The 26,733-nt window shown below is 39.9% G+C and overlaps 1 protein-coding gene across 1 annotated transcript in view; it reads left to right on the top strand.

Moving 5' to 3' along the window:
- The first annotated feature begins 17,287 nt into the window (after positions 1-17,287).
- Positions 17,288-26,733, top strand: part of LOC114244985 (putative inorganic phosphate cotransporter) — a 30,467-nt gene continuing 21,021 nt past the window's right edge. Inside the window, exon 1 of the mRNA XM_028176985.2 lies at positions 17,288-17,427. Coding sequence (XP_028032786.2) covers positions 17,388-17,427 — 40 coding nt within the window. The 5' untranslated portion in view covers positions 17,288-17,387. The remainder of the gene's footprint in view (positions 17,428-26,733) is intronic.

Genomic DNA, 26,733 nt, shown 5'->3' with positions numbered 1-26,733 from the left:
AGTACAGTCAGATATGCTAGAAAAATGGAGTGCTGTGAAGAGTGGTTGACCCTTGCGATTATTTTTATATTTTATAAGTTTCACTTCTACCGTGTGTGACTTGCACACACACACGATTTTTTTTGTAACATGTTCGCCACCGGATGTGATGCATGCACCACACTATGAGTTCCATTAAATTATTCAAATTAACAAAACAAATGGTTTTATAAAAAAAAAACACTAAAATTCAATAAAGTACTTTGCGTGCGTACGTACTTCTACTACTCTTTACTACTTCTCCTTAGTGATCAGGATGTAATAAAGTTAATTATTTAATATTATCAATATTGTCGTCCATAATTATTATAAAATTTTTTTTTGTGTATCTCAGGAATGTGGACAAGATAGGACTATCATAACAAATTACATTATTATTTTTGCAACGTTTCGGTCTTTTATTAGACCTTCATCAGGCATCTGAAAATTACACATATTGATAATCAACAATATAAAAAACAACAATTGTCGACACTACCATATTTACCATAATATGAATTTAAACAATCACTATCCTACACTGCACAATTGCCTTAGACATCAGAAACTAATACAAATCAACAAATCCGCTAAATTAGTTAATTACTATTTTTGATTTTGGAAACAATTTAATTATTTAATAAAAAATATTTTTTTTGCAACTACCCACCACCTCTTCGTGCGTGTATTTGTGATGTGTGGGCTAAATGTAGTGTGCAACAACACGTTACTTTAGTTGTAGTATAGGTATAACCATTGTATTTTGTATTAAGTAATTAGTAAGGCAGTCAATTAACGATCGTCGACCAAAGCACTCGTTTCATTTAGATAGCCCACACATCACATTTTGATCTTAACTGCATGTAGTGGAAATATTAGAAGTTAAATATTCTTATCTGTTTTGCTAACGCATCATGAATTGTCAGAACCACGTCTCTTCTCTTCTCTGCGTTTTCAAGATCTATTGTAATAATTTAATGTTTCGTACATAGTAATTTTATCACACGAAAAATATATGTATACGGTTGTATAAATAAACAAATGTACCAATATGTAGGTAAACATCATTATTACACATTAAGCTATTTCACAATAATTATTGTATTATAATAATATATAATGGCAGCTAGCACCAGTTTATACTTGGATAATTTTAGTGTTTCTACATGTCTAATAGGAACAGTGAGTATATAACACATCATCATCATCACCATCATCATCAGCCTATAGCAGTCCAATAGGCTCTCCAATTGCTCCAAAAAGCTCCTGCCAGTCACCCTGGACAGATCATCACTCTGCCGAGCATGAGGGTGTCCTGCACTGCATATTGTCCTTACATATGTTGAATGTTATTTATTAATTTGCTCTAGTACATAGAAAAGCTCATGTTCACACCCCTAAGCATTATAAAAAAACACTAATAATACATTTTAGTAGTGTATTTACTTACTAAAATGTAATGTATGTATTTAATTCGTACTCTAAATCTAAATAATAACCCTATTTTATTGGCATATTCAGTTAACAAAAATTACTTACCATCTATTTGATTTCACAGATCAGCCCTCACCAAGCTTTTGCATCGGGTACCCAGAAGAGATACAATACAAAACTAATTTCAATTTGAAGCAGGATTTTAGCCCACGTTTCAATATTTACTGAATCGTATTTATTAGGCGACCCCTTCAAATTAGCGGAAATTCTCTCTAAAAACCTATGTTTAGTTCAAAGTAATAATGATTAGTTCTGGTAGAAGTTCTGCGTTGATTCTTTGGAATTCCAAGTATTAAATTTTTCTCCGAAATTGAAACCAGTAATGAGCACAACTCGCTAATTGGGAAATATTAGTTTTCTTAAAGCTCAATTAGTTGTCACGACTTGATTGCTTTGTTGGAAATATTTGGAGCCTAAAGATTTAAAAGCTGAAACTTTGTTCTAGAAAGCATTAGTTATTTGGAACTTAATATCAAAACGCTTCAATTTCATTGAAACATTTTCCGCGAGCAGCAGTATTTCGTAGCGTTTTTTTTTCTGTTTTTTCTTTCATCTACAATTTGTTTGTCTTTTTTAATATAAATTTAAATGATAATGTGGCGGGTAGCCATCACAGAACCTAAGATATTTGACAGAAACCTGAATCTCACTAACGACTTTTCAAAGATAAGCTGCCTTTTACATAATTCTGAATAACAACATCCGGGACCGTCGGTCTACCGAGCAATGTCACCCACTCAGTGGAAGATCTTCCCTCCGTCGTTAAACCTCCCACAGATAGAATAATTTTTGAGGTCCGTATCTATCAAATCATTTGTACGCCAGCAAAAAAATAACCAAATAACAGCACCCAAAACCCTATATACGATTACGTGATTACTTTACCACCTGTGAGTACTTTAGAATCATGTTTTTTTTTTGTAATGTTGTGAGCAAGAGGGGGGTCATCGTACCCCCTGACGGGGGCACGGAACGAGCCTCGGGGCAAACCCCACTATCCGGGCTGAAACTCCCTGCCACACAGGGCAGGGGTGGATATAGTGCTGGGACGAGATTGAGAGGGGAGGTTCGCTGCATGTTCGGCGGCAATTTACATCTATATATACATATATATAATACGATGGGCTGATGGTCTGCGTGGAGTGATGTCTGCGGCGGTGTCACCCCGGCGCCGGCTGCTGTCCTCTGTGTCTATTCTATTTTTTTTTTTTCCTTAAAATTAACTACAACTAACTACAACTAAACTAAAGCTAACTAAACTACTACTTACAAACAGGGACAACAGTCAGCAACCGTGGGGCCTGCCACCGGCCCCATGCCGCGGCCCCACCTCTACAAAACAGAGGGGGAGCCGCGGCACTAGTAAGGCGCTCACCCGCTCCGAGCTCCCCAGAAGGGGAAGACCGTCACGGGGAGAGGCCGGGTTACAACACTCCCCAGACGGGGGAGTGGTCCACCCAACGGGGTGGGAAATGGGTCCCCAAAGGGGGGCACCCCAACGATGTGAGGGGAAGTGACGAGTGTGGACAGCTCAGTCCCATGGGGGCACTCATTATGAGCACTCCCATATCACTCCGATTAAGCCGACTATCTTACCATAGTAGGGGGTTCCAGTAGCTCCCTGATAGCGCCCGACCATCAGGTGGCCTAGCGTGCAAGGGAGCTATGTTGTGGAGATGCTCGTGGGGTCCACCGTCAGCCCGCTCGTAAAGATTACGAGCTAGCCTCCGGATGAACTCCTCGAGCGACTCCTCATCCAGATCCCGGGCGATTACGGCATTTCTGACGTAACGCCCTGCTCCTACTATCGTGCGGAGAGCCAGATTTTGCTGGACCTGTAACCTCGCCCGCATACCCTGCGGGATGAGGTGATACCAGGCTGCAGCTGCGTACGTGATACGGGAACGGACATACGTCTTATAAATGCCGAGCTTAGTCCTGACCGGCAACCTGGAGGCCAACACCGGCCGGAGGAGGAATCTCGCGTAGCGAGCGGCCGCCAACGCCGTATTGGCGTGGGCGGTCATCCTCAAACTCCGGTCGATATTGACCCCCAAGTACCGCTGGATCTAAACTCGAAATTAGCGTCACGGAGACTGAGCTGTCCCGGGACGACTGTTGTGCGGACCGGACCGAAGAGAATAGCCGCACTCTTCTGTAACGTTGTGAATTTCACGCTCTCCAGCAACGACAAAAACTATCACAACATAAGTCGTCGTCTAGTACCAGTTCAGACAGCGCGTAAAACAATAAAAATTACTTGTTTTTGACAGCTGTAATTGACCAGTATGTGCGCGATCGGCTAGCTCGGTTATGAGAATGTTTATCGTGAACCCAACAATCCGGAACGTGTTTACGCTGTTGCTTGTATATAATTATACATTCAAGAAGTAATGCTTTACTACTCCCAAAAGTGCTCACGAATTTTGGCAATACGACAAACAGCCAAAGCCTATCGCATATTTTATTGAGTCACGTCATACAGTTTGAGCAGCAGTTTGAGAATTATTTATGCTGATAGCCTTGAGAGACTATTTAAGCTTCTCCTCGACGTGTGGGTGAGCTCACGGGGCTCAAACCAAAGCGTTGCCAACACTGGCGCTAGGAAGAGCAGTGCTTCGCAAAATCTACCACCGAATCGGAAACGCGACCCACTGAGAAGATTCGGCTAGAAACTCAGTGGGCTCTGTCTAAGGGTTAATTTACTCGTCAAGCCCTTCGTCGCAAGCGACGGGTTCGACGAGAACGGTGACCGGTGCTTGAGATAATATATGTAGTATCGTATGTATTGTATTAATAATAAGCAGCATGACAATTCCTTGGCCTCCGTGAAAGCTGGCAGCCTTTTTTTAACCACTAAACAATTTAATGAAGGTGCCCTTTACAACGGTAGATTGTGGTGGATAACGGTATTATGTCATTACTCTCAACAAAGATTACGTAAAACCTATCGAGAAATCTAAATGATTAGATTGTTTGTGGCACACGTCTAGTACCATCTGACTTATCTAGAGCTCTGGGATAGAAGATGTTTTGACACGAATGATATGAGGCACTCTTGTAGAATATGAAAGTAGCCTCTACCACCGATTACAGGTAAAAGACACTCTTAAAACAAACCGCCAAAACAAATTCGACGTTCCATTAATTTTAATAATAATTGTAATCATATTTTCCATTTGTATGTGGAATGTCAAATTGTCTGACGGAGGCCAGACGGATATCGCATACCCTGGCACAAAATTTACACCAGTTGTACTAGCAGATAATCCTTTTCCGCGTTACATTGTCCTAAAAAGTAAGACTGGCAGGAGATTTGTGAGATTCTCCATCATTGCGTCCATTTCCTCGCAGTACACATCTTCAGTAATCCTGGTGTCGCTTGGTAAGAAGCTGTGAATTATACCGGTATAAGACAACTAAAGAGTGTCCATGAACTTAGGGAAAAGTTTACGTTTGGGGCATTGGCTAGATGCTGAAGCAAGGTCCAATTAGAAGAATGACCTTATTTGGTAAATTATCAAAAAGAATCAACTTTTCATCGCAAGTGACAATGTCAATCAATAACCTTTACACATTTGTCGTACTGTGGATTGTTCAGTTAGTACGGCACCTACTTATAAAGTTATTTTTACGTTACCATTTTGACGCAAACGGGACAATATACTTAATATTGTTTTGATGTTAATGTTGAAAGCTGCTGCTACCTCAGCGGTAGATTGAGTATCGTCAACTTCCACTATCTATACTAATATATAAATCTACAGTGGTTTTTACGGATGTTCCGTTATAACTACCGAACCATGTATCCGATTGACTTGAAACTTGGTATCCATGTAGGAAATACATGTACTTAATGGATAGGCTAATATTAATATGAGTGTTGAACTCCCTACACCAGTTGCGGGGGCGTTAATGATGAGAATATTTGTGGGGTGAGAAATAATAATTTTAATTTTAAATGCCCAGCGAAGCGGACGGGTACAGATAGTCGCCTATAATTGGTCGTCATTGACTTTAGTTTTCGGACGAGCACTGGGTTTATTTCTTAGATCGAAATTTCTATGTTGGAAGCATTCAAACCAACAGCGAGTCATGCGTTCGTTTTTAGTGTACATTGCGTACACGTCATTATTGTTGTGAATCGTTTTGCGTCATTGTCACCGTGACGAAATTCGTATTCCATTATTACTCGTGTTTTTATCGTGTCCATATTAATGAAAAACGTACAAAAGTAATGAAAAAAACAACAATCATCAACTTTCACGTTGAAGGAATAACATCGTATAATAAAAATCAAACCCTCAAAATTATAATTTGCGTAATTACTGGACGTAGGACCTCTTGTGAGTACGCACGGGTAGGTACCACCACCCTGCCTATTTCTGGGGTGAATCAGTAATGCGTTTCGGTTTGAAGGGCAGGGCAGTCGTTGTAGCTATACTGATACTTTAGAACTCATATCTCAAGGTAGGTGGCGCATTTCCGTTGTAGATGTCTATGGGCTCCGGTAACCACTTAACACCATGTGGGCTGTGAGCTGGTCCACCCATGTAAGTAATAAAAAAAATAAAGCCGCTGCCTGTCATTGAGGATTTTAATCATGATTCGTTTGAAGAAGTATACGTCATAGTGCCTAGGAAACACAGTGTCTAGTCGCTATGACATGTTCTTCTTCAAACGAGGCTTGTGAAGAGTACTCAACGGTAGGCAGCGGCTTGGCTCTGTCCCTGGCATTCCTAAAGTCAATGGGCGACGGTAACCACTTACCATCAAGTGGGCCGTACGCTCGTCTACCTACAGTGGCAATAAAAAAGGCGGTAAGCTCATTGAACGAACACTTTTTTTTTCCTACCTATGCTAATAGCCTTGAGAGGCTATTTCAGCTTCACCCTAACGTGTGTAGGTGAGCTTACGGGACTCAAACCGGAGTATTGCTAACATTGAGCCTAGCAAGAGCAGTGCTTCGCAGAATCTACCACAGGATCGGAAACGTGACCCACTGAGAAGATCCGGCGAGAAACTCAGTGGGCTGTGTCTATGGGTTAATTCGCTCGTCGAGCCCTTCGTCGCAAGTGACGGGTTCGACTAGGACGGTGACCGGAGCTTGTGGTGCCTAAAAGCACTGTTAATGGATCGGGAGGATCCGTAAACACAGTGGTAGCACATGTATTATGGGTGAGCTCAGCTCCGATAGCGACGTAATAGCAAAAAGGAAATGGCGTGACCTCCGCATACAATTATCTGAAACAAAGTGATAGTTAATTTTTAATCGGAAATTTGCTATCGAAATATTTATAAGCCATGTTGTTTCTTGGGTAAATATAGCCTCAACAAGTTGCTTCATTCAGAACAATCCTTTTATTTAATAAAAAGTTATTTTAACACGTATATAAAAAATGGTTCCAGATACTAAGTAGCTTGTCATTAGAAACCTTGACCTCGTCCGGCTAGACGACCAACTACTTCCCATATATCAGGAAGACACAATTTCAACAAACGGTCGCACTTCCAATTAGTGTCCAAGTAAATTAGATTAAGTCTTGTCCACGGCACAGTTGTTATTTGAATTTACGCCGTTTAATGTATTCTATGCTTTGTTTTGTTGTTGTAAAAACACATTTTGTTACCCCACCTGGCAGAGAGCATTTGCTCGCCACCTGTCCTGGTGAAACTGGAGAGGCCTCCTAGCCACGAGTAATCCCTAAATCATAAAAAAAGAAATATTTTGTCAAATACCATTCATTGGTTCGAATGATAAAAGCGTATAGTTTCCGTGATGTCGAAGCCGCAAAAGAAACGAAGTTTACCAAATATTTGTGAAGTACCTATAACTGTAGGGTATGTTGAGGGTCTACAAATGTGGCCGCCGCGGAGCAGTGGTGCTGCTTAGAGGAAAAGAAAACTTCTTTACTAATCTAGTTCAGATTCAATTTTGTATCTCAACGTGGATAATAGTAGTCACGTTATGCTGTCTATGAGCTCTCTAAGCTCAACTCTATCAGCCCACAGGACGTCCAACGGTGGACATAGGCCTCCTCCAAGCCTCGCTACAGCGATCAGTCCTGCGCTGCCTACATCATTTTTTTTTTTTTTTTTTTCCTACTTAAGCTGAGAGCCTTGAGAGGCTATTTCAGCTTCTCCTCGACGTGTAGGTGAGCTCACAGGGCTCTGGCCCTAGCAAGAGCAGTGCTTCGCAGAATCTACCACCGGATCGGAAACGCGACTCACTTAGAAGATCCGGCGAGAAACTCAGTGGGCTATGTCTGAGGGTTAATTTACTCATCGAGCCCTTCGTTGCAAGTGACGGGTCCGATGAGAACGATGACCGGACCTACATCCAGTGGGTCCCCGCGAACCTCAATAGCTCATCGGTCCATCTTGTGGAAGGCCTACCCACGCTAAACTCACAACATTATAAATTACTAGCGACCCGCCCTCGCTTCGCTTCGGAAACATTAAAACACACATGAAACCAAAAAAATAAAATAAAATAAAAATTTAAAAAAGTAGCCTATGTTCATCAGGGACAATGTCGGCTTCTAATGGAAAAAGAATTTTTCAAATCGGTCCAGTAGTTTCGGAGCCTATTCGAAACAAACAAACAAACAAATCTTTCCTCTTTATAATATTAGTATAGATTAAGTATAGATATAGATATAGAAAAGTCATTAGTATAGATATAGAAAAGTCACTAGACATTAAATAGTATATCGTCTTTTCGCATTCAAAGTGTACAATTTCCAAAAATATTCGAAATTGAGTTAATATGTGGAATCATTTGGTATCACCAGTATTTTTCTCATAAATACTGTCAAAGGAGCGTAGGTTAGTTTTAGTCTTTTTTTTTTTTTTAGTTTACCTATGTTTTGACTACCGTAATAATTAACAAAATTAATACATAAAATATTATCTTAATGAAACTGGTAAAAAATAAAAAATAAATGTTGCAAAGATGATTAATATTAAAAATACTACATGTTAAACCTTTAAAACACTCTCCTGTAAAATTTGTAAGTTTTGAGATTATACAGTTATAATGCGAGAAGACGATATCTTTATTTATTACTAGTGGTAGGGAGGACGTATTGTGAGTCCGCGCGGGTAGGTATCACCAGCCTGTCTATTTCTGCCGTGAAGCAGTAAAGCGTTTCGGTTTGAAAGGTGAAACAGCCGTTGTACTGTGCAAACTGACACTCAGAACTTATGTGTCAAGATGGGTGGCGACATTGATGTTGTTGATGTCTATGGGCTCCGATAACCACTTAACACTAGTCGAGCCATGAGCACGTTCACTCATTTCAGCAATATAAACAAAATGTATATGTATATACATATTTCAATAAGCTATGGTGATAAGAATATAATAAAAATTAAGGATTTAATTGTATCACATGCAACCTGCATATTAAATTAATAATTAGTCCGTACAATAGTTCCGCAAAGGAACCGACTGGATTACATCCTTTATTAAAGCTGCAGCTGCGGTCTTTATTAAAAGTTGTATTTCAATTAAGCTCATTACGAATGCAGTTAATTAACTTGCAGATATTAGAGAAACTTTGAAAAATATTAAGTTTTTGTTATTCATTTAGAGAAAAGAGATCGCCTTGTTATTCTTAAATGTATCAGATAAAGAAAGCGCATTACTGAGCGTCCTTGGCTTTTTTTATGTATAATCATGGCTTACTGACGGCTCTTTCTTTTTCGTTTCTTTTGAAAAGTGTCAGATGAAACTAATTATCATTTTTGTTAAAAATAATAATAATTAAAAAACATCAGCTCAGATGAGCAGACAGTGCAAGCTCTCTCTGCATGTTCAAAAGCTCCATGACTAAATAGAATCCTTTTTTAATAAAATTATTGTTTAGCATTATTCACGTGCGTCATTCCGAAGAGTGAAGTAGTGCTTAATAAACACTTAAAAAGTTAAACTTCTAATCTTGGGTCTTTACAAATGATAAGATTGTTTATAAACTTATCATGTTAGTATCAGTGCCAACGACTGTCATCATAAGTAAGGTTTGAATGCCATCAGCGATAACGGATAACAACAGTGTATCGATCAAAATGTGACAGAGCTACAAGCGCGATGATTTGTTGAAGATAATTCTGATTTACCTAATAGGAAGTAGTTTGGCACGATCTTGTCCCTGTTAGATCACGTTTGACGCTCTTGACACTTGAAGTCGTCAGACTAGAATATTATTACTGTGTTAGATTTAAAAGAGGTCATTCCTGATAACGAAAACAAGTGATTTAGGCTGGTAATTGTTTACAATGAATGCTTAAAATCGCCATAAAAGAGGTAGGTACTTGTATGCACGCAGTGCAACATAGGGTACAATCAAATAACACGTTAAGCGAGTGGTTAGATTCAAGGCAGTGGGGAACAACTAATTTTAATTTACAAAAAATATTAACTTGCTAAAACGCCAATCATTGTATCAGCAAATTAACCGTTTTATCCCTTAGTTATGGTGGTGTTTATTAAAGTTCTAAATGCACTGCGCCCAGGCCCTCAAAATATGTTATTAGACGCAAGGCAAAGGCAATAAAAAGAAAGATATATATTCATGGCAACAGAATGCAGCGGAATTTTTAGTCTTTTAGGTTGTATGCTATGATTATTCCTGTACTTGCGCATAAAATATGGCAATCTGAAAGTATTTTTTAACATGATTAATATTTTTGAAACCGATTACCTCAGATTCTGTTTTTGGATATTTATTCTAATTAAGTAGAAACTTAACACTTAAGTACACACACGCTTAGTTTAATTCTCCGGCTTGTTCACCTCACTGATGCCTTAATGTTGAGAATTTAGGAATCACTTTTCGTGATTTTTCGTACTCCCGACTTTCGGTTTTGTTTAATGCTATGTTCACAGACATATCCTCATACTAACGAGGACAATAACATATTAAGCGATAAAGGCCGGGATCTACTGTAATAAAAGTTTTTTTTTTATTGCTTAGATTCGTGGACGAGCTCACAGCCCACCTGGTGTTAAGTGGTTACTGAAGCCTAGAGACATTTACAACGTAAATGCGCCACCCACCTTGAGATATCAGTTCTAAGGTCTCAGTATAGTTACAACCGCTGCCCCACCCTTCAAACCGAAACGTATTACTGCTTCACGGCAGAAACAGGCAGGGTGGTGGTACCTACCTGCGCGGACTCACAAAAGCTCCTACCACCAGTAAAATAGTCTGAATGTATTCGATTTTTGTTTGTTTCCTCCATCCTGTATTGTGGCTGCTATGACTTCTTAGTAGTGGGTAGCATCTTAGTCGTGCCCCTGGTGTTACACGAGTGATAGCGATCACTCACTGTCTGATTGCTGACATCCTAGACTGAATACAAATATAACGTTTTTTTTTTTTATTGCTTAGATGGGTGGACGAGCTCACAGCCCACCTGGTGTTAAGTGGTTACTGGAGCCCATAGACATCCACAACGTAAATGCGCCACCCACCTTGAGATACAAGTTCTAAGGTCTCAAGTATAGTTACAACGGCTGCCCCACCCTTCAAACTGAAACGCATTACTGCTTCACGGCAGAAATAGGCAGGGTGGTGGTACCCACCCGCGCGGACTCTCAAGAGGTCCTACCACCAGTAAAAAATATTCTTTCTATCATATTGACTTAGTTAAAAAAATATCATAATCCTTTTGCGATTCAATAACCTTGGCTTAGTGGTATGTGCATAGTTAAACAAATAAATGTTGTGCATGTCTATTGTTTCGAACACAATTTATCATGAATAACACTTGTCATAAACATGATAAATCACATGACGATTTATTGTATCATGATCATGTCCTTACGTTAAGCAAGCGGCAATATGGAATAACCGGCTTTGAACTATGAAATCGAACGAGGTTATTTAGTGCTGATTGACTCTTCTGATCCCAGCAGAGGGTTATATGAAAGAAAGATGAAGAAAATATTAGTGTGTAATTCATAAAAGTAGCATCATCTAATAATTTGAAGAAGTTTCTTTTTCTCCTACCGACGCCGAAAGTTCGGTTTTCCTCCCGCTGTACAGGGAAGAAAGTGTAACTTTTCCTCCCTGGGTACTGACAAGTGCGCATGGGCGTTAGTGTCTACGTCTGCTCTCACGCACCTAAAATTCTCCGCCATAGTTGTGCTCGGGTAATTTGCAATATTGTGTTTAGTGTAAAAGTGAAATAAACAAAAGACAATAAAATTTAATAGTGAAGTATTAAAGAAAGATGAGTTCATCAGACAGTTCTTATTTAATTAGTAGTAGTTTATTTAAAAATTAAAAAACAGTTAAATTGTTTTTTTTTATGAGTATGGGGAGGGCTCCGTCCTCCCTACCCCCCGCCAGGGCTTCACCCCTGGACCCCACCGGGGCTTCGGCCTGGTAGGAGAAAAAATAGTATGTGCACAGCGCATGTAACACGCGGGAGGAAATGTCCAACTTTTGTCCCGCGGTGCACAATGTACTATACTGTAAAGAATACTGGGGTTATAAGTCCCATACTATTAGTATGCAATCTTATGTTTCTTGGGAAATCGCATACCCCACCATTTAAACCAGAAAGCAAACAGTTACTAGACACGCGACAGAAATAGGCAGAACGATGACACATTTAAACCAGAAAGCAAACAGTTACTAGACACGCGACAGAAATAGGCAGAACGATGACACCTTCGTGCGGGCTCACAATATGATCTACCACCACTGATTACGCAAATCCACACAATTGACAAATATTATAAAATTTATCTATACTATTATATAAATCTACAGTGGTTTTTACGGATGTTCCGTTATAACTACTGAACCATGCATCCAATTGACTTGAAACTTGGTACCCATGTAGAAAATACATGTACTTAATGGATAGGCTAATATTTATATGAGTGTTGGACTCCCTATTAATAATGGCAATAAATAGTAATGTTAATTTTAAATGCCCAGTGAAGCGGACGAATACGGCTATTCATTTTATAAAACTCAGTTCAGTTGGTTCAATTTTCTGTAACTGAGATGCAAATATCTAAAGTCACAAACCTCAATCATGCAAAAATGCCACAACGGATTTGAATGAAGTTTTGCACAGGGATGCTTTGTAGCCTGGTCAAATACATGGAACGCTTTTTATTATGGTAAAAGACATGACCCAGGCAGGTATATTTGCTCTTTTTTTTTCAAGCCGGCTGCCGAACCTCCTACGAGGTCCCCGCGCCTACCCGCGACCTTACCTACTAAAGAACTCCCCTGCACTTTTCGTCCAAGCGTCCGATCGCCTCCGAGGTCCCTCCCTCGAGGATCGACTCCGAGGTCAGAAACCGGAGGAGGAAAGGGGGTTACCGCGGTCAACACTACAACCAGACGGCGCAGCTCACCCCAAGGACGCCTGGCCGATGGAGTCTTCAAGGAGAATTGAAGGCTCTGTAACGTCGGCCATCCCGTTACGGCAGCCCGTCAGGCCGCCCAGACGGTGCCGCTGGTGTCCCGGAATACCCTGCTGGACCAGAACCAGCTTGCCGGCCCGGGATGCTAATCACCGCCAACCAGCTGTTGCTCTTTTATCTAGAAGATATTACTCCATGGCATTACGCTAGAGCGCCGCGCAGCGTCAACCCGCTCAAGTCGGCCATTGATCTTTACCAAAAAAAAAAAGTATATCTGCTCTAATAAATACGACAGCGTGTTCGTGATTTGAAGTAGGTACCAACACATCTGCTGAACGACTCTTAGCTTATGGACCACAGAGTGACTGACACAAGAAAGTGTTTATCGGGAATTACTATTTTTTTTTATTTACAAATGTAACGCTAACGAAACCACTTGCCACTTCTAATACATAATAAAGCCAGATACACACGCTAGTACTCACTCAATGGTTACCGTCAGAATCAGAATTTTCACGCCACATCATTGCTATGAGCAAACATTGTTTGTTCAACCGAAAATATTTTTTTTTACTTATTTTTTGTTTACGTTTCCAATCTAAATTTAGACTATGGGTTAACGCTTCAATGTTTACAGTCTGCGATTTTTTACTGATGTCAATAGCTTATTTTGCTCACGTGAGAAAGAATGAAATACCCGGAAATAAAGAGGGTGAGGCAAGAGAGCGCTTTGAGGAATTATTTGAGGTGATCACGGGATGATGGCGGCATAATCGTCTTATTTTGGCACTACCTTGAACAAAGTTCCCGTAACCGTCCGGCTTTGGAAAGGACGAATCTTCAAAGTACTTCCTAAGCGCTACGACATGTTCTGCCTCTAACTACACATCGTTGGCCACTCGTCTATAGATGAATATTCTTGTCTGTCTTTGATGAAAGGCAAAAATATTTAAGATAAAGGACATCTAAGCCGAATAAAAGAGCCACATAGCTTGTTCACTGATCGTAGAAGTCACCGACTAAGACGCCAGATTGCCTCTAAAATACAATGTAGGTATGAAATAAAATATCTATCCCACGCGCATTTTTTTTACAGCTTAGATGGGTGGATGAGCTCACAGCCCACCTGGTGTTAAGTGGTTACTGGAGCCCATAGACATCTACAATGTAAATGCGCCACCCACCTTGAGTTATAAGTTCTAAGGTCTCAGTATAGTTACAACGGCTGCTCCGCCCTTCAAAACGAAACGCATTACTGCTTCACGACAGAAATAGGCAGGGTGGTGGTACCTACCTGCGCAGACTCACAAGAGGTCCTACCACCAGTAATTACGCAAATTATAATGGGCATGTCTACTGGACACTCTTTTTTATGGGTAATTGATGAACCTTAATGGCAGTAGTAGAACTCAGGCGTGAATCCCGCGACACGGCTACAGACTGCTACAAGGATGAAGAGGTAATCCACATTATTTTCTTATCAGCTTGCGATAAATACCCATGAAGACCCATAATACGCCTCACCACTACAAATTTAAAAACAATAGTTTTTAATTACTTTTGTTTAATTATGCTATGGCTAATTAAGTGACAATTAACCACCATATATTGTGTATACGAAACGTAAGGTACCAGCCGTGAATCAATATTCAAGAGACTGAATATCAAACGGTTCTTCTATTGTCGATAAACGTGTGAATAGTGTTTTGTTTTATTACTAACAGTCAGCTTCAGGTTAGTTCAACTCTACTCTCTAAAACCAAGTTCACATTTTTGTATTGTCAATATTTTTCATTCCGATCCAATGCTACTAAGCAAACAGATGAAGTTTTTTTTATATCGAGATTTGATTAACGGTATTTCTTATCACTATTGCATGGGTCTCTAGAATGAGCAGCTATCATTTATGACCTAAATAAGATAAGATTGATACATTCGGATTACAAAGACGCAAACAAAGCATCTCCTGTATTAGGCGGCCGGTATTACAACGACATCATAAAAATAAACTTTAGTTCAAATAAACATTTTAAAATATTTTCGACCTAATAGAATAATCTTATTTTTTTGTTGATTCAACAGCTTTATTTTGGGTGATAAACCTCACCCAAAAAGTTCGGTGTTCTCTATGATAGCTTATCAAAAGGTGGGCCACTGAGTCACTCGTAGTTTTACTAAATTATAGGTGTAAATGATACATTTGTGGGCTGATAGAGTTGATGAGGTATAACTGATGTTGCCTCAGTACACGCCTTACCGTATCATGACCATGGTGACTAAATCCAACATCAACCTATATGTGTATATAATAATATAATAATCCCTGTATATGTTTGGTAAAACATATATATTTGCAAAGTAAGTACTTTATTTAATATCTCTAAAACAAATCTTTCCGTGATAGGAGATTTATTTTGAATAACCTAATTGAATGTTAATACTATTAATATTTGCATTACAAATTGACAGTCTCTGGTTAAAGAACTATTTTGTTCTATGGCCTTTGAAGGCTCATCAGCATACAGCACACATGATGGTAAGTGGCATTCTTTGCTCAAGGATCTCAGCAATGTCAGAGGCATATCTAAGTCGCTGTGTACCGCTGTGTACTCTCCGCAAGCCTCGTTTGAAGAAGGATATTTCATAGAGCTCAGGAACGCCATAGAGAGGAGTTAATTCCAGTGCCGGATGATCCGTGAGAAAAAATATCTCTGGAACACACTCTGAATGTATGCAGCTGTACCGGATTATACGGATAACTCTGTTCCAGTGATGGGGGCTTTAATAGTAAAAGGGGGATGAAGGGATCATTTCAACATGACACGACAATCCAAGGGACCTTCTTTTATTTGAAGTCAAATGGAGCTGGAACCAGGAAACCTCGGCCCAAAAGTGGAAGCAGTACTCCACGCGAGGTCACAATTGTGCTTTGTAATGCACAAGTCTTTGTCTAGGCGTAAAATATAATTTCGCTCTGATGAGGACTTTCAACGTTCTATAACCGAATTTTGTTTTACTTTCCAAATGACACATCATTGGAACATCGCTCGAAACAACGACCCCAAGAATCCCTGTGATCGCGGTAGGCTGCAGGGATACTCCTTGGAATTGCAGCGCTATGACTAAAGGGTACTTTTTCGCAGTGAACGAACTAACCTGTATATTCATGAACGGAATTAAATTCAGTATCCCTACTGGCTTTATTACACCAGTGTTTGTTGCGACTCGCAACGTGCTCCTCAAAAAAAGAACAGAATAATTCTGACAATATAATCCCTAAAGCACCACGTAAGTCGGTCCGCAGAGACGCCAATATCGCTGACTTATATTTGCTATATTGCTGACTTATACCTCTAAACTCTCCGACACCCAATCGTCGTTCGACGCACGGTATGAGAGATGTACGATGAGAGATGTTTGGCAGAGATTAAATGATTCAAGTAAGGCGCCGGCTCCCACATTGTATCTGGCTTGGCGAAGGGTTAGCAGAAGGTCCAACAAAGAATGATCGTACCCCTCAATATCTGGTACACGTGTGATCTGTATTTGCTGAGAGAGACCGTAAGATAAAGTGTTGACTCTTAATCTCATAGAAGTCATACACTAGACAGCCAGACTCGGAGGTCAGTGGTTCTGGACCTGAATTGGTCCTGGTGGTGAGTGTAAAGTATCCAAAGATCACTACTGCTGCAAATGAGTACTGCTCTAGCACGCAGTCAGTCCCCTCTTGTAGCTGCTCAACCAGAATTAAGCCGGTATTGCTGCTGTATCACCTGCACTGGCAACAGAGACCGTTTAGTGGGTCTCCCTATACCCCCATCAGTAAACCGCTTCCAACGAGTTCGCAAACACGTCTGCTCCGCGTGCTTCAAGCATCATTTGAAATGTTTAACAAGGTCAAACTTTAAATTATAATTAAAATTCGTTTTCCCACCAAATTAATTTTTTTGCATTATTTCGTTTTTTTTAGTAAAGGTGCGACATAGTGACTCCGACTTTACTCTTGACCGATGAACTATATAGGCTCCATGGTTTGTTCATGATATATGCGTTAGGTCATTACTTATCTAATTAGGTAAATTTCTACTATTAAGCAGCTCAGTTTGAACGGGCGACTCAGTCATTATATAATTGAGACTTCAACTTTCGAAGTAAGAGCATTCACGTTGTCCATGGACTCCAGTAATGACTTAACATAGAGTGGGCTGTGAGATCGTTTCGCAATTACTGCAATAAATAAATAAATAGATTGCGTCCGAATATAAAAAACAAATTCTCATTAAAGGTATGAAAAACATTTAAAATCGCAAAATCATTCGACAGTCGCAATTCCGCGATCAGCCTTAACAAGAACCGACTTCAATAATGACAAACTCTGTCCACTATTAGTGTTGAAGCACTGACAGGCTGTGCCTAACGTGATACTTACTGCCAATTTACATTGTATTTTTTTTAATAATTGATTTAATTAGTAGTGTGAAAAATGTCTGTCAAGGAAGCTAGCAATGACATTAAAAAACCCGGTGAGTTTATTTCTAAGATAGGTCTATCTACAAATAATTTAATTCAAAAAATATTTTCGTGATAAACATGAATTTAAAACAGTTTCACAATCGTGTTAGTAATTGTTGTATTCGTTATTTTACATTTAATAAGAAGCAATAATTCAACAAGGCATTCTCCAAGAGCAGACTGTCATATCTCAGGGCTCTCTTCCAGAGAACCTTGAATGTAACAAAATTAATTGAAGACTCCGCATTTTTAAATTTCTATACACTCGAAATAATGTAATATACATACAAATTAATATTTATTCCAAAAATTTTCGATTTTTTTTTGACGTATTCGAATTTTTAAAACGTATTAGGTAAATATTTAACCAATTGTTGAGAGAAAATAATTTATTTTATAACATTTGCATTGCTAATAACTGAGAAACAATTTACTATTACCGGGTGAGTGTCGCATTTACGTTGTAGATATCTATGGGCTCCGGTAACCACTTAACACCAGGAAAACTGTGAGCTCGTCCAACCATCAAAGCAATAAAAAAAAAATACGTCGTGATCCCGAACTGACTCATCGTGGCCTAAAGGATAAGACGTCCGGCGCATTCGTGTTGAGTGATGCACCGGTGTTCGAATCCCGCAGGATACCAATTTTTCTAATGAAATACGTACTCAACAAATGTTCACGATTGACTTCCACGGTGAAGGAATAACATCGTGTAATAAAAATCAAACCCGCAAAATTATAATTTGCGTAATTACTGGTGATAGGACCACTTGTGAATTCGCCCGAGTAGGTACCACCACCCTGTCTATTTCTGCCGTGAAGCAGTAATGCGTTTCGGCCTGAAGGGCGGGGCAGCCGTTGTAACTATACTGAGACCTTAGAACTGATATCTCAAGGTGGGTGGTGCATTTACGTCATAGATGTCTATGGGATCCAGTAACCACTTAAAACCAGGTGGGCTGTGAGCTCGTCCACCCTTCTAAGCAATAAAAAAGGGCTTGCTCTTGAGTTATCAAGAAGTGTTGTCTATTAAATTCTTTATTTTTGTTGTGAAATGTCCGGAAGTTGCCAGTTATTTTGGATTTAAGTGGTAACAAAAGCCTATAGACGTCGTAGAGATATGTATGTCTCAAGTGTAGTGTATTAAACTTCTTATCGTAGCTGCCGGAAACTACGTACTCGATTTAGACGATAAAACGGTAAACAGTCACCGTCGCCCCGTCATCCTCTTGATCCACTATCGGTGCTTCCATGCATTGTTACCGGTGGTAGGACCTCTTGAGAGTCCACGCAGGTAGGTACCACCACCCCGCCAATTTCTGCCGTGAAGCAGTAATGCGTTTCGGTTTGAAGGGTGGGGCAGCCTTTGTAACTATACTGAGACCTTAGAACTGATATCTCAAGGTGGGTGATGCATTTAAGTCATAGATGTCTATGGGCTCCAGTAACCACTTAACACCAGGTGGGCTGTGAGCTCACCCACCCATCTAAACAATAAATAAAAAATGCATTCCAAGCACGGCCCACCGTTCTAACGCACCCGTTCTCATCGGGTTCGTCGTGAAAACTATCCCACAGACACAGCCCACTTAGTTTCTCGCCGGATCTTCGCAGTGGGTCGCGATTCCGATCCGGTGATAGCTTCAGTCAAGCAATGCTCTTGCTAGGATAGATGTTAGACGTTTGGTGATACTAGTATAGCCCCTCGAAGTTACTAGCAATAAATACTACTAGGTAGGCAATAAAAATAAGTATTACTCCTGTTTCGCGCTCTACACTGGAGACCATGTCAGGATTCTGGCGGAGATATCAAAGACTAGGCCGCTTGGACTTACATCACGATGTTACTATCAATATTTACATCGTATTATTAAGTTTTGTTTTTAATTCTCAATGCGTATTGTTAATTATGCATTCATCATTCGAGTCATTCCTCACGTCTCGGAGTATTCACCGAAGTTGACGCCGTAGGGCTTAGGGATTCCATCGATCCACTTGATATCTTAAGGTTTTGATAATTAAACGTTGAAATATTATTATAATAGCTAATTCGTTAAGATTATGATATCGGTAAGCAGGCTTGGTCGCGGAGAAATAAAATGCACCTATGAATAAAAAACTCACAATCCGATTCAGTTTGCTACAGTGCTTGGGTTTAACTGGCAACAACAAAGCCAATTGATATCATAATGTGAAAGCGACCCATATATTATTATAATCCCTACTTTACCCTAAAAACGAGAAGTATTCACTTCGCGGCAAAAATAAGAATGACGCTGGTACGAACCTGTGTGGATTTACAATGCGCCTTAACGGACAATACGGAAATTTAAGTTTGATTGGTTCCATTAGTATATTTATGTACATTAATATAAGATTGAATTCATTTTATTCTAAGATTCTATTTCATTTTAAGATTTTAATTACTACTAATACTACATGCCAATATTATATTTAGATTAATAAGTGAAGCAAAACCTTTTACAAAAATTGGGCGGACGGAGAAGTATGAAATTTCCCACACTTATAGAGAATATAGAGAAGCAGTGCAGAATGCTAATATTTTAATATATTATGCATGAAAATCTATGAAAATACATAAAATCAATAAAAAAACATTACACACACTACCATGTATTTGACACAACACATATCACATATACATAACATAAAATCACTCAAATAATAATATGCTCTGAGGAATTGTTCAAGATGATACCATCATCTCGTTTTTACCATCGCACCGCCCACCACCGGAGCAGAGTTCATCCATACTACCTGGAGCCACTGCGGTCACCCACAGTGTGCTTCCACAGATATTTTTTGCCACGTACCATCCGGCTTTTGGAATGAACTCCCCTCCACGGTGTTTCCCGAGCGCTATGACATGTCCTTCTTCAAACGAGGCTTGTGGAGAGTATTAAGCGGTAGGCAGCGGCTTGGTTCTGCCCCTGGCATTGCTGAAGTCCATGGGCGACGGTAACCACTCACCATCAGTATGCACGTCTGACTACAAGGGCAAAAAAAATATATTTGCACAATCAAAATAATAGTGAACAATTGGATCCATCTCCGTAATCTAGATGCGCATGTTTGCAGATAAGTTTACAGCATTTGCATCACTGCGAGACTTCACTTTCGTGGGTGATTAGGGTTACCTTATTCCAATCTAATTAATATCTTAACCTCGTTTCTGAACGTAGGCATATCCGTTCTAGGACCATAAAAAACAAATTTGATTATCTGAACTCGAATTTAACTCATTTTAGTTGAGTAAGTGCCTCGAACGCTGTGAACGTCATTCGTGTGGCTAATTTGCGAAACATTACGAACAGGATGCCGGCGGTAGGTAGGTTCGTATACACTCCACGTTACATTGTGAGCTCGCTGGGTAGGAAACACAATCCAGTCTTACAGCCGATATATGTCACGAAGTTATGAAGTGTTTTAGATTGGCGGACCGGATCAGCCACTCCAGATTTTTCTGAGACTTTCGACCCTAAGTGCGGGGTCCCCTTCTACAATTAGCATAGATGCTATGATGTTTATTAATCTATATCTATATATATATATAAAATGAATTGCTGTTCGTTAGTCTCGCTAAAACTCGAGAACAGCTGGACCGATTTGGCTAGTTTTGGTCTAGAATTATTTGTGGAAGTCCAGAGAACGTTTAAAGTGGTGGATAAAGGTAATAAAGGTAAAGGTGGATAAATATGAAAATGTTCGGAATTGAATAAAAATAACAATTTTGTTTTCTCTTTGATGTGTCCCCCGTCGGACGGATTTCTTTTATTTGTTTCAAGTTTATTTTATACAAATGTTTAGGTCTTTTATTCATCGATTGAGGTACTACGAAGTCTGTCGGGTCAGCTAGTGAATATAAAATATTAACGTAAAGATTCACATACAGGCCCGTATCTGTGTGAGAATATAACTCTACTAGGCAACGGGAGAGTAAATATTTGTTTTATTGGTAACATTTGCTCGTTATGTCCGACCGTTGAATTTTATTTACATTACACATGAACATAAACTCGAAATTTTTGTTTCTCAAAAACTTAAATCGAAAACAGTTGGCACAGTTGGAGGTTTCATATCAATATTATAATCAAATCGAATTCAGCCACCCACATCGATCACCAATCTTATATCGGCATCGTCATCATCAATAAGTGTTACTAAGCAATAGAAACCGGTGTATTTGTACACTGAAGATAAGCAATAATAATCAAATCAAATCAAATTTTTTTTTATCCAACATAAATGAAAGTGCATACTTGTTGAACGTCAAAAAGAACTACTGCCAATTCCCAAATAGAAAGAAGACACAGATCTGTGAAAGAGGGTAATAATTGTATTAAAAACTAGCGACCCGCCCGCGCTTCGCTTCGGGAACTGTAATTTATTATTGATCTTATTGAATTTTATATCTTCACCTTTCATGGTATCGCGAACTCGGTTGTTTATAGCCACAACTATCCAAATGTTTGTCCAAATGATGTAGTGTAATAGACAAAGTTTGTAAACTTTAATTACCAGATGCGATAAAAGTATTTATTTTAATATATGGATCGATTTGAGACTACCAAATGTGCGTTTATAAATTAACATATTTTATTGCATTTTTGGTTCACTATTTTGGCGATAATAGCTTATACATAAAAGAGAGATATAATGTTCGGAACCGCAGTAAAAAGTTTGGTTGCAAAGCAACAGCTGTCATTAATATTTTTATAATTTTTAAATTTTGTTTCTAAAGTCAAAAGAATAAACTGTCAGCCATGAAAGTTGCATCATAATTTTATTTTATTGTAAAAATCTTCCTCCTAACAAATCCAAAGAAAGTATAAATTATCTAAATAAGGAACCGTCCGCTACATGGTCCATCGAGCCGAGATACCCAGGAAATAAGGGAAGTGATCCAAGTTTGATATTCAGGACAAATTAGTGATGTGTAACCCATTACTCTGTTTTTTGTTTAGATTATTTATATTTATCATATTACAAGCTGGGTTAACTATGTGGTTTGTTTAATGTGTTTTTGTTGGCATTTTATTGGTAATAGTCTATGTCTTTCACACTTGTAAAATTATTATTTATTTATTAATTATAGGTGCGTACATAATAGTGTAACTGTATAGTTCATTTTAGTTGTCATTATAGTTCATTATTTCAATTGTAACTTCTATCAATGCCAGATTAACTAGCCCGCTTCTGCCCAAATACTTTCAAAATGAGTGAGAAAGAACAAAAGGAGTTAGTTAAAAAACGAGCTAGTCTAAAAGGCCGATTGACTACATTCAGAAAGTACATCGAGGAATTGAGCGGTACGTTGAATCAGCAACAAGTAAATGAATTGCAATTAAGAATCGGTAAGATCGAATTATTATTTGAACAATATGACGTAGTACAAACTAAAATAGAATGCCTCGCTGACGATTTCAGCTCGCAAAGCACAGAGAGAGAAGATTTCGAATCGATTTATTACAAATCCCTTTCACAGGCTCAGGAGATTCTTTCTCGTAATTCTAAACTGTTACAAACCGATGTGCATAGTTTTGAGGGTTGCTCTCATGTGAGTAATCATAGCCTGGTTAAATTGCCTACCATTAGTCTACCCAAATTTAATAGTTCATATAATAACTGGCTGGAATTCCATGACACCTTCAGTAGTCTTATACATTCGAACGAGGCGATAGGAGAAATTAATAAATTCCACTACCTCAGGGCCTCGCTAGAAGGCTCTGCTGCTGTACTGCTTCAGGAGATTCAGTTCTCTGCCAGCAACTATTCTGTGGCGTGGAAGCTGTTATGTGAGAGGTACGATAATAAGCGCCTATTAATTCAAACACATGTTAATAATTTATTTAATATAGACGCAATAAAGAGTGAATCTTCGTTTAATTTAAGACGTTTCATAGATCAGCTGAATAAAAGCCTGAGAGCTTTGGAGTCGCTGGGCGAACCGACTGATCATTGGGACACTCTTCTCATCCACATTATGAGTCGTAAAATCGAACAGAAGACGCTGCGTGAATGGGAAGAGTGCAAAGGTCGTCTTGATAAAGAAAAACCCATTTCTTTGTCCATTTCTCGATTTCATTCGTAACCGGGCCGATCTATTAGAAACGATGGAATTTACTCGCCCTAACCTTCCTCACACACAAGTTCAGCCACCACAGTCACCTAAAGGTCAGAAAATTAAAACATTAGTTTCTGTCTCCGGAACGCAGCTGTCGTCGAGTGGCGGCGCTAGTATTATTTCAGGTTCCGGTACAACATCGTGCCCACACTGTAAGGGTGAGCATTATCTTTATAATTGCGATAAATTTCTGAGCCTTAATAATGAGCAGAGATGGGAATTAATTCCTCAGTTCAAGGTGTGTTACAACTGCTTTCGTAGTGGTCACTATTCGAATCGCTGCAAAAAAGGTGGTTGTACTTTATGTAAGCGTAGGCATAATACGCTGCTGCACACCTATTCTAATAATAAACAGAGAATTAATCAGCCCGCTCCTAAGCGTGACACTACGGCAATCGCCTCCGCCATCCAGCCTGAACCTCCTGGTAACCACGGCCTAACGTTAGCCACGTATTCTGCCGCCGCACCTTCAGAGATTAAGATTCAGAGTCAAGATGGTATGTTTGCGACGGCTCTCGTTAAAGTTGTCGATAGTAATGGTCACGAGCACATCATACGTGCTCTTCTGGATTGTGCGAGTTCGTCTTGCATAATTAGTGAGAAAACGGGTCGCTTATTGAATGCCAAGTATATTGATATAGATAAACCTATTTTCGGCATCGATAAGACTAGAACTAACACTTCAAAAATGTGTTATGTTTCTTTCAGTTCACGCACTGAAAATTATTCCAAATGTCTTCTTTGTTATGTATTGCCGTCCATAACTGACGACGTGCGTTGCCATTCATTTGATGTTTCGCATTTAAATATTCCCGCTAATATTATTTTAGCCGATCCCCAATTTTATAAGGCGTCAGAAATTGACATGATAATTGGATCTAATATCTTTTGGGATCTGCTCGGGACGCGAAAGATCAATCTGGGAGATAGCATCTCGATCCTCTGGGAAACTCGACTTGGCTGGTTGGTGGTTTCCAGAGATCTAAGTGATGGTCATGGATCTGCTCCCCTAATGTGCAACTTCACAAAACTTGCAGACATTTCTCAAGATCTTGATCTCGGTGTTGATGACACTCAGAACTTGCTGTCGCGGTTCTGGCAGCTGAAGGAAGTAGGCCTTAAGTCATCATACTCCGAGGAGGAACGAAAATGTTTAGAACATTTCGTTAAAAATACGAAACGTCTAGCTGATGGTTGTTTTCGTGTGCGTGTACCCTTAAAACAATCTGCGGACTGCTTAAGTGACGGACAACTCTAGTTACCTTGTCGTAATGTCTTAAGCAGATCGGCCTTGAATGCAGTGACAAGAACATCTCAGAGATCATCATTCACGACTTCTACGTGAATGATCTCCTCACGGGGTCTGACTCATTTCAGGAGGCGTTGGACATTAAGAAGAAAGTTGCCGCAGAGCTCGCCACCGCCAGGATGCCTCTGCGCAAGTGGAAGTCCAACGATCCTCTACTCTGTCTTACCGATGATCCGTGCGACGATAGTTCGTCCTTCAGTTTAAATATCGGATCCATTGAGTCGTGTAAGACATTAGGCCTCAATTGGCAGACAGCCACAGATGAGCTTTCTTTCTCTGTCGATTCGTGTGAAGCCTCGCCTTCTACGAAACGCTCTATGCTTTCTGTCACTGCACGCGTTTTTGATCCCATGGGGTTAGTTTCTCCCTGCATCGTTCCTATTAAAATACTATTGCAGCGGCTATGGGTTCATAAGTTATCATGGGACGAAGAGCTCCCATTTGAAATAGCCAAAATTTGGATTTGGCTTTTAAATAATTTGCGCATCCCTCGCGTTATTGTTTGCGAGGCTTATACTTACGTGTATTTCCACGTTTTTACAGATGCGTCGCAAAGCGCCTATGGTGCTTGCCTTTATGCACGAAGCGCGAACGTGTATGGACGAATCAAGGTCTCGTTACTTATGGCCAAGAGTAAAGTGGCTCCATTAAAGCCAACGACGATCCCTCGGTTGGAGCTCTGCGGGTCTCTGGTAGGAGTGCGCCTCTACGAGAAGGCTATTGATTCGCTCCGGGTTCAGGTCAGGCATACTACTTTTTGGACTGACTCGACGATTGTGTTAAGCTGGATTAAAATGTTGCCTAGTAAATTACAGCCTTTCGTTCGCAATCGTACGGTGGAGAACATGGAGAAAACCGTGAACTGTACCTGGCGTCATGTTCCCACTTATGAAAACCCTGCTGATCATATTTCTCGCGACGTCGAAGTCGTAAATTTGCAGGGTCTAGATCTGTGGTGGTCAGGTCCTCAATTTCTGCAGCAAGACTGCTCTCAGTGGCCTTCCTATTCAGTCCGGTACAGCGAGTCCAAACTCCCTGAAGTTCGTCCTGAAGTCTCGTTGCACCTTTCAGTTCCACGTGATGATTCATTTATTGATTTCAGCCGATTCCCAAACCTATCTCGACTAAAACGTGCTGTAGCCTATGCATTGAGATTCATAAATTTATGCAGAAAGCTATATCCACAAACCAGCCATTTAAGCTCTAAAGAGTTACAGAACGCTTTGAACTTGATTATTAGGAAAGCTCAGTCTGAGTCGTTCGTCGAATACAAGCTCCTAACTCAGGAACATCCGTTATCTCCTAAAAGTCCCCTCAACAAGTTCAATGTCTTTCTCGATGACGCTCAAATTATGCGTGTTGGTGGCAGGTTTGGAAACGATTCGGAGTTTTCGTATGAGAAAAAATATCCTATAATCCTACAGTCCACTCACATTCTCATAAAACTCGTATTCAAGGCTGAACATATTAAGCTTATGCACGCTGGACCCCAACTATTATTAGCTTCTATAAGAGAAGTCTACTGGCCTATTGGCGGTCGCAATTTGGCCAAGGCCACTTACCATAATTGTATAAGATGTACTCGCATGCGAGCACAAACAGTTACTCCTCTTATGGGAAATTTACCTGTGCACCGCCTCACTCCTGGTCGTCCGTTCGAGTATGTAGGCATCGACTACGCTGGATCCATCTCGTCCGTTAACCGCCTTGGTCGAGGTTGTAGAATCGTTAAGGGCTAAATCGCAATTTTTGTATGTTTCAAAACAAAGGCGATCCATATCGAATTAGCAGGTGATTTAGCCAGCAATAGTTTTCTCTCTGCGCTACGCCGGTTTGTATCGCGGAGAGGTAAGCCTACTC

The sequence above is a fragment of the Bombyx mandarina genome, chromosome 08, assembly GCF_030267445.1.
Source record: "Bombyx mandarina strain Sakado chromosome 08, ASM3026744v2".
NCBI lineage: Eukaryota > Metazoa > Arthropoda > Insecta > Lepidoptera > Bombycidae > Bombyx > Bombyx mandarina.
This window is presented reverse-complemented; position numbering and strand designations above follow the sequence as displayed.